Source organism: Chaetura pelagica, unplaced genomic scaffold, assembly GCF_000747805.2.
Source record: "Chaetura pelagica isolate M959 unplaced genomic scaffold, ChaPel_1.0 scaffold1445, whole genome shotgun sequence".
Lineage (NCBI taxonomy): Eukaryota > Metazoa > Chordata > Aves > Apodiformes > Apodidae > Chaetura > Chaetura pelagica.
Genome location: NW_009953199.1, coordinates 195,200 through 203,802, shown reverse-complemented (window position 1 = coordinate 203,802; position 8,603 = coordinate 195,200). Strand labels below are relative to the sequence as shown.

Below are 8,603 nucleotides of genomic sequence, written 5' to 3'. Positions count from 1 at the left end.
CCTTCTCTTCTCCCCTCCCCCTGTTTGGGCCCCCCCTCCGGGGCAGGGCGAGGCGGGCCTGCAGCACCGGGTACCCCGGAGCACGGCACCGGGCACCGGGCACCGGGCACCGGGCACCGGTGGTGGCACCGAGTCATCCCCGTAGAGACCCCCCCGCGGTAACACGCACCCGCACTGGGATGTGCAGGGATACAGGGGGATGCAGAGGGGTGCGGGGATGCAGAGGGGTGCAGGGGATGCACACCAGCACATGCACACGCAGCATCCACACCCACGCACACCCTCGCCCCGCCACCCTCCGCGGCCCACGGGCCGCGTCCCGGCTCTGCGTGGCCATGTCCCCGTGGTGTCCCCGTGGTGTCCCCGTGGTGTCCCCGTGGTGTCCCCGTGGTGTCCCCGTGGTGTCCCCGTGGTGTCCCCGTGGTGTCCCCGTGGTGTCCCCGTGGTGTCCCCGTGGTGTCCCCGTGGTGTCCCCGTGGTGTCCCCGCCGTCTCACCGTGTGCGGGCTGCCCATTGCTGTGCGGGAGTTCCCGGTGGTGGACGGTTGTGATTTGTGTGCAAGCAGAGAACAAACCCCTTACCCCGCTGTAGCACCGGGATGTGTGATCGACATTAACAAACACAATCCCACATTGCATTTAATTTAATTCCACTCTTCCTGCCCCGAGCTACAGCTCCCTTAATTTTAATTTTTCCTCTGAATTCCCACAACTCAGACCTCTTTGATTTCCAGGTTTAATTAACAATGCTCATTAAATGAATTTTTATTCATTTCTTTTAATATTACTCTGCCACCTGTCTTTAGGAGGCAAGGGCTGATCATTTATTCTAATTTATTTCTATTAAAGATGGCATTTAAGGGAGGGAGGAGTGATGTGCAGAGGTGTAAAGGGCTGATCTATTCAAATCTCTTCATCCCCCTCCAACACTGTTCAAGGACGCTGCTCCTGAAAGTTCTGTGTTTATTTTCCACCAGAACCGTTTCATTTGCTAGGAAAAATTGGATTGGACATGCTGTATTTTGCAGTTACGTTCCAGTTGATTCTTAATGTCTCTTTCACATCTAGTCCGTGTTTTTCATCTGAAAGAGGGGAAACTGTGCAAAATCCAGGCGGGAAGGGCTGCCAGCCAGCCCGTGTGTGGGACCCTGGGTGAGTGGGAGGGTCCTCCCTGGCAGCAGCTCGGAGGGAAGCTGTGTTTCCACCCCCAAAAAATGGGACAGAGCAGAGGAAACCTGCAGCCCTGACAGACAAAGGGAAGGAAAAACAAAAGTTTAAGGGAGGGAGGAGTGATGTGCAGAGGTGTAAAGGGCTGATCTATTCAAATCTCTTCATCCCCCTCCAACACTGTTCAAGGACGCTGCTCCTGAAAGTTCTGTGTTTATTTTCCACCAGAACCGTTTCATTTGCTAGGAAAAATTGGATTGGACATGCTGTATTTTGCAGTTACGTTCCAGTTGATTCTTAATGTCTCTTTCACATCTAGTCCGTGTTTTTCATCTGAAAGAGGGGAAACTGTGCAAAATCCAGGCGGGAAGGGCTGCCAGCCAGCCCGTGTGTGGGACCCTGGGTGAGTGGGAGGGTCCTCCCTGGCAGCAGCTCGGAGGGAAGCTGTGTTTCCACCCCCAAAAAATGGGACAGAGCAGAGGAAACCTGCAGCCCTGACAGACAAAGGGAAGGAAAAACAAAAGGCTGCACCACTGCCACCCAACGTGCCGGGCAACCCGGGCTCCAGGCAGTGTGGTGTGCTGGGGCAGGGGGCTGGGGAGCCTGGGGAGGCCACGGGGCTGCCAGGTGGTCTCACCCCCTCCCCTCCCCAGGTACAGCACTACCCACTACCCAGGGAGGGGACAAAGGACCTTGCAGCAGCCAAGGGTGAGTGGCTGTGGCTGCTGCTGTCCCCACTGTTCCTCTCCCACTGTTTGTAGCCCCCACAGCTCCTCTGCCCTGGCTCTCTTGCCCTGGGAGCACAAGCAGCACCTTCCCAGGCCTCAGGTCCTACCCCACAACACACCAGAGCCCTGCCAGCACCTGAACAGTTTTTGCAACATGTCTGAGACCTTCCAGAGCTCCTCACTGCCCCATTCCCTCCATACAACTTTGCTAAGAGTGTTTCCACCTGCCCAGTGCTGGGGACAAACTAACCCAGGGGCCTTCTGTGGGCAGAAGGCAACTGTTAAACCACCAGTGGAGATGATGAACAATTACTTGCTTTAACCTGCTGTCCTAAGGAACCAGGCAAGGTGAGACACAGGTGCTGTACACACTCCAGCACTGCCTGGTCCTGTTAATGGTTCAGCACAACCATATCTGTTACTGGGGTTCATCTGAACACAGGACAGTCACATGCAGGTCTCCAGCCTCTCCCTGCCCTGGAGCTTCTCAGGTTAAAGCCCCTGTCCAGCTGTGCCCGTGCTTTGCTCTGCCAAATGTCCTCCATGTTTGCTACCAGGATGACATGATCGTGCCAAGATCCTCAACACAGGAGCTGGCCCCTCACTCCAAGTTACAAGGAGCATTTGCTGATGGTCTGGGCCATGTCTCTACCCCAGGGACCACTTGTTGTGTTTGCACCCAAGCCAGAAATCTCTGCAAAACTGGTTTTGTAAGAAAGGTCCCCATGCTCCTTCCCAGGGAGATCAATGTGTATGTGGGCTCTTCCAGGAGCATGTGAGGGGCTTGAGGCAGCAACCTCCACTCTGGGGGGTCAGCAGTGAAAATACCTGCTGAGCAGGGGGGTAGTGCCATGGACACTCCAGCGAGGGTCTCTTCTCTGCCAAAGGTGAACTGGTTTGTCCCAGATGCCCAGGTCCTGTCGTCCCCTCAGAGAAATGTGGCTGCTCCTATAATTACCCGTATCCCTCCTCCCATGAGTTTTATCTGGGTGGGGAATGAAGCTCCTTGCAATGGGACTGGAGGGCCAGGAAGGGCTTTGGGGAGAAGCACATGGACCCTCTTCACTGCTCAGGCCTCCCATCCCCACCAACCCCTGTTTGTGGGAGGGGGCTGTGCTTGGATTCCTGAGGCAGCCAAATAACAACCCTATGAAATATTTAATGTTATTGCCAGTGCTTTTGGGTTGGTATGAATAAACACTGTAAGATAATGTGTGCCATGGTCATGTTTGCAATGGCTTTGTGACATTTAAGCTGTCAAAATGAAACTGAATGTGCCTCTGCTCCTCTGGGGACTTATCCATCTTGTCCAAGCCATGGGGAGTGACTGGCTCGTTCCTGGAGAGCTCATCCTGGTGTTGAAAATGCACTGGGACATAAAGCCCAGTTTGCTCTGGGTGTTGCTGGCTGCAATCCCACTCTGTGCTGGGATCTCTGAGTGCTGTGGCAGACCAGGAACATCAGGTGGTACCATCACCCACCTTTCTGGCATTAGAGGCTCGATGCCCGCGGATGCCAGGTGCTGGTGGCAGAACCTGTGGTTGGGTTTGCAAAGCTTGGGGTGGCCAAGGAGGCACCCCGTGGCCTTTGAAGCCTTGGCCAGGCTGCTGGGGCATCATCCCTCTTGTGCTGGGCAGAGCAGCCCCAGGCATGCCAGGACCTGCAGACGGGCACAAGCAGAGCCAACGGAGATGCCCATCACAGGAGGCCTCCACCAGCTCCAGTGTTCTCCCCTCCTGCACCTGCTGTGCTCCCTGTTGTCAGAGCTCGGGGTTGTCAGCCCACGGGGGTAAACCAGCCTTTTAGGGGTGCTCTGTCTGAGAATGTGTTTGGGAAGTGGAGTCCTGGGACAAGAGAGCTGTGATACTGTTCAAGGATCCCTTCACACAGCACATCTCCTCCAGCATTCAGCCCAGTAACATCCCAGATCAAGGCTGGTGTCTCTGTCAGCTCACAGGCAGCCAAGAGGAGTGTGTTTTGTGTTATGAAAATAAACAAATATCTGATGGGCCACTGGTCTCTGGGAGGGTCCAACTCTGGCAAGGCCTGGATGGTCCTCTCACAGCTGACAGGAGTTTCCCTTGAATAGAGAGAGAATCAGGGACAGGTGCTCCTCTCCAGGCACCTGCTGGTGGCCAAACCCCACTGCCCTGGGCTGTGGTGAAGGATAAATGGGAGGACTTTGCCAGGCTCCTGGTTTGCTCACATGGAGGGGTCTGCCTGGGAATTCAAGACCAGCAGGCAAAGGCCCCCGGGTCCAGGAGTGCTCAGGTCTTGGATGGGGTCCTGCAGCCCAGCCTTGATCTCTGGTGAGGTGTTGTGGAAGCTTCTACCACTGCCTGCGGGGATGAAGGACAGCCAAACCAGCCCTGCCAGCCACAGGCAGACCAGCGAGGCGCTGGGAGAGAGGAGAGCAGCCTCCTGCTGATACAGGTATTATCTCTCATTAGCGCTAATGACGGCCCTGCATTAATGGGAAGCAAACGCCCTTTAGCCAGAGGCAGAAGAGAGTGTGAGCGACTGAAGCAGCCCAAGGTAAAGTGCTTGAGGGTTTGGATGGTTTTTTTCTGACAATCCGAAGTGTGTTCCTGACTCTCCCAACGTGCTGCAGCCTCCCCGGGCTGCAGGGATGAGGTTTTTGGCAGGACGGGCAGACTCTCCCAGCCCACGCTCGGGCAGAGCTTTGCAAGGCCAGGAGGCTCATGTGCTTGCTTGGCTTGCAGGGCTCTCTGGTGGCACCCACCTTGTCCCGACCTGCATTAACTTTTGAGGGCTGAGCTGGAATGATCAGAAAGACTTTTCCTGACCAAGGCGCCTCCTCCCCGGCTGTGAGAGGCGTTTCCTCAGCAGCGAGCTAAAAATACTGACTAAAGCAGGAGCACAGCCGGACTCAGCCCGGCTTTTGAGACAGTTCCTCGCCTGACTTTTCTCCCCATCAGCTTCCAAAGCCCGAGTTCCGAGGGCAGCCGATGAACGCCTTGATCTGGCCAGGCTGCTGCTCCCAAAGAGCTCCTCGACTGACACCTGGTGGAATCGCTCCCCGCAACCGGCTGCACCCGGGCGGCAGCTCGGAAAGCCACCAGCTCCCAAACCCCATCCCGACCCGGCTGCTCGTCCTGGGATTCCTACACTGCAGCTGACAGAGCTCCCGTGAGCTGCAGCCCGGGCTGCACGGACTGTACAGGCTTTTTACCCCTCGTCGTACCTGTGGCCTGCAAAGCAAACTACCCTTGGGTCTGCTGGGAGTCATGTAGGTGCAATTCACTCCTCTCTGCTGTCACAGTCTGTCCCCAAAGGCTCCAAAAAAAGCCAAGGTCTCTGCAGATTGAACCCCTCACCTTGCAAGGGGGGGGAAACTCCCCCCTACATCCCACCCCTGCAGCAGAGGGACCCTGATCTAACACATGCCCTTAGAGCTGTGCCTTGTGCAGGTGTTTACAGGGCAAACCAGGCAACAGAAAGTGGGGCTGTGAAGGTTTTCTAGGAAGGAATATGGCATGATGGTATCAGTCATGGATACAAGCAGAGAAGTTGTGTCCCCCCCATACAGCAAAAGGGCCTTGGTGCAACTTCACCCCAGAAGACACAGGGCTGTGACAAGTTGTTCTCACTGCTTTGGGTCAATTTTAAAGCTCCTCCTGTTCCTGCCTTTTGCAGCCTTCTACAGGTAGTGCCAAGTTAAGTTTCCTGACACATGCAGGACTGACAGAAAACCAGGTGACATGGTGAGAGGCTTATTGTGGGGAAACTGGGAGAATGAGGCAACCTCCTGGGTCCCAGGAAGAAATAAATCTCAACATTGCACGAGTCTGAAAAACGAAGCAGCAGAAAAAATCTTTACTAATATAGATAGAATGTGAATCAGGTGCATGTAAATGTTCTGAGGCAGCAATGGCTCTGCACATCAGGTTGCAGACACTGCAAATCCTGCTGAGCTCTGCTGCATCACTCCAGTTTTATACAGTTTGGTAATTTAAATGTTTTGTTGTTTTGGTTTTTTTTGTCCCCATCCAGCACTTCTGGGAGCAGGAGAAAAACATTGAATAGTTCTTGTGTAGGTGCCTGGCTTAATTTCCCACCTCAGGGTGCTGCTGGCTCCTCACTGCTCAGACAGACACTGCTCCAAAGCTGCCATCCCATAGAGGTTGGCCCACTCGGTGCCGTGGTGGGACAGGATCACATCCCTGCAGGGCCTGCTGGCTCTGGCCAGCTCTACCAACACACCCTGGAAAGCAGCGACGAGCTCAAAATCCACCGAGGCTGGAGCGACGCGGGTCAGGAGCTCGGAGAGATTTTCCAGCCAGTGTGTCTGCAGCACAGCTTGGGGCAGCCAGGGGAAGAGGGGCAGGCAGGCAGCCAGGGCCTGCATCCCCAGGAACCAGAGCTCACCCACCTCGGGCCAGGCACCCATGTAGGCAGGGGACACAGCCAGGACCATGGCCTCGCTCCCGGGGTCTGCCTGGGCTGTGTGGGCTTGGGATAGGAAGAGAATGGCAGCTCTGAAGAACTCCTGGGCAGACTGGGAACCCTGAAGAGCTGGAAGAAAAAGGAAGTGGATGACTCAACACAGAGCTTGCTTGGTCAGAGGAGGGAGACTCTGATAGGGCTGTTGGGGAGAGCAGAACCCCACCCTCCTGCCCAAGAAAGCCCTTAACCCAGCCCATCAGCCTGTGGGATCCTCTGCATGTCCCTTGCTCCTCCAGGCTTTTGGTTTTGTCACTTTTCTAATGACAGAAACTGGACCCATTTCCCTTGGATCTGCTTTCTCCATCACTGGCTTCTGTCTATGCAGAGCAATGTGTAGCTTTGCTGGTGGGAAATCTTACCTGCTGAGCCTGCCAGGATCCTGGCCATCATCAGCCCCAGAGTGGCCACGTTGGCTGCCAGAACCAGGAGATCTTTCTGGGACAGCAGCAGGGGCAGAGACTTCAGCAACATGTCCATCAAAGAGGAAAAGGTTTTGTCTTGCCTAGAGAGAAATCAAACATGGACATCTGTTTCTTGAGCAGAGCCAGAAGCACCTGAAAATGTCTAGGTTGATGCAACACCAAAAAGGTAATGAAACTGGTGTGGAGAAAGGGACACCCACCCTCTTCCTTCTCACTGACCTTATGAAGTCTGGTGCAGTCACAACAAGGTTAAGGAAAATCCCACAAGCAGTCTGTAGGCTCATTTCAGTGCTGGTCAGTGGGGTCAGGGACTTGGGAACAGAGGTCAGCACCTCCCACTGATGGAGGAAGTACTCACACAGCAGTGCTGGTGCCCCTGCTGAGATGAGGATGTCCCGGGGTCTGTCCTCTGCTGTTAAATGGCAAAAGCCAGGTAGCAGAAATCTGGAAGGGGAAAGAAATTTGGAACATGAGGTAGAATGGGTCTAAGCCCTCCATTTACATCAAACTGAGGGAGGGAAAAAAGAGCCATGGGATTGAGAATGGGGAAACAGCAGAAGATTCTAGCAGGTTTGTGCTAAAATGGATCAACTCTGTGCTTAAAATACACACCTCAGAGCATCCTGGGGTAAGGCTGAGCCCTTGGTGCTGACCAGCTCGGGCTGGGGAAGGCTCACAGCTGGGCTGCCCTCTTGGAAAAGCTTCTTAGCATAATGAACAAGGAAAGGCAAGAGCTCACAGATTTCCTGCTTGAGGGAGGATGTCTCTTCTGCCATCCAGGCTCCAAGAATTCGAACAGAAGCAAATATGAAAGGATCTTGTAGCTCCTCTTGTTTAACCTGCACGAAGAAGAAAACAGAAAATTGTTAGGGTGCTGTCTTCTCAAGCTACTGCAGGTGTGAAACCCACAGGGCATTACCTGTCTCAAGTAGAATATTACAGCTCCAAATGCCTCTTCCATGATCCTCATGAGCTGCATTTTCTGCTTCTCTTCTAGCAGTGGTTTATCTTCTCTCAGGCACTCCTGGATCCCCATCTCAATAAGGACATAGCAGGCTGTTACCACTTCTTTTTTCCCCTCTACATCCAAGGGACCTGGCTCCTCCAGGGTCAGCCGGACTTCCACACAAGCTAAGTTCACCAGCAAGGCCAGGAACTTGCTTCCAGCACTCCCTGCTGGGATCCACTCTGACCCACAGGCCTGCACGAGGCAGGCAGCAAGCTTCAGAGCAGGGTCCCTCTGAGACTGGCTGAGTTTACTGCCCAGGATGTCAGCCAGCCCTTTGTAGAGCCTGTGGAGGCACTCGGAGCCTTGCGAGTCCTGCGTGGGTGGTGGTGACAGGGGGATGAAGTGAGGCAGAACCTCACACAGCTCAAACTTGGTCATGTCTTCAGCCTTGAGGAAATCATCAGAGAGCTTGCCCAGCACAGCCAGGAGCTGTGGAGCATCTCTCTGCCAGCACCTGGTCTCTGCAATGGCCAACAGCCCCTGCAGCAGTGCCAGGGCTCGGGCAGAGCCATAACTGCCACTCAGGTAGGCCTGGCACAGGGCAGGCACTGTCCCTTTGGTCACCAGCTCTCTGGGGCCCCTGGCTGTGGCCAGGACAGCACTGAGGCACTGGTACACATCATCGATCATGGACGTGCTCTCTGGATCGCTGGGGGAAACCAGGACGTCATTGAAGGTCGGGATTTTGTTCAGGACCTGGGAGTGCCCAGCGAGCTCCGGGTCGGTGCAGAAACAGGCCAGGAGAGTGAGGCCCAGGGCCCGGAAGGTGTCGGGGGGGCAGCCGGCCGGGGGCTGCCGGGAGCTGAGCAGC

At 55.0% G+C, this 8,603-nt stretch overlaps 2 protein-coding genes across 2 annotated transcripts in view; both read right to left on the bottom strand.

Annotated features, from left to right (window-relative positions):
• Window positions 1–337, bottom strand: part of TFAP2E (transcription factor AP-2 epsilon (activating enhancer binding protein 2 epsilon)) — a 24,885-nt gene extending 24,548 nt beyond the window's left edge. The window contains exon 1 of the mRNA XM_009997390.1: window positions 280–337. Coding sequence (XP_009995692.1) covers window positions 280–337 — 58 coding nt within the window. The remainder of the gene's footprint in view (window positions 1–279) is intronic.
• A 5,656-nt stretch (window positions 338–5,993) lies between these two features.
• Window positions 5,994–8,603, bottom strand: part of NCDN (neurochondrin) — a 4,836-nt gene continuing 2,226 nt past the window's right edge. The window contains exons 2-6 of the mRNA XM_009997389.1: window positions 7,703–8,594; window positions 7,396–7,622; window positions 7,003–7,227; window positions 6,721–6,863; window positions 5,994–6,430 (exon numbers count right to left, since the gene is read on the bottom strand). Coding sequence (XP_009995691.1) covers window positions 5,994–6,430; window positions 6,721–6,863; window positions 7,003–7,227; window positions 7,396–7,622; window positions 7,703–8,594 — 1,924 coding nt within the window. The remainder of the gene's footprint in view (window positions 6,431–6,720; window positions 6,864–7,002; window positions 7,228–7,395; window positions 7,623–7,702; window positions 8,595–8,603) is intronic.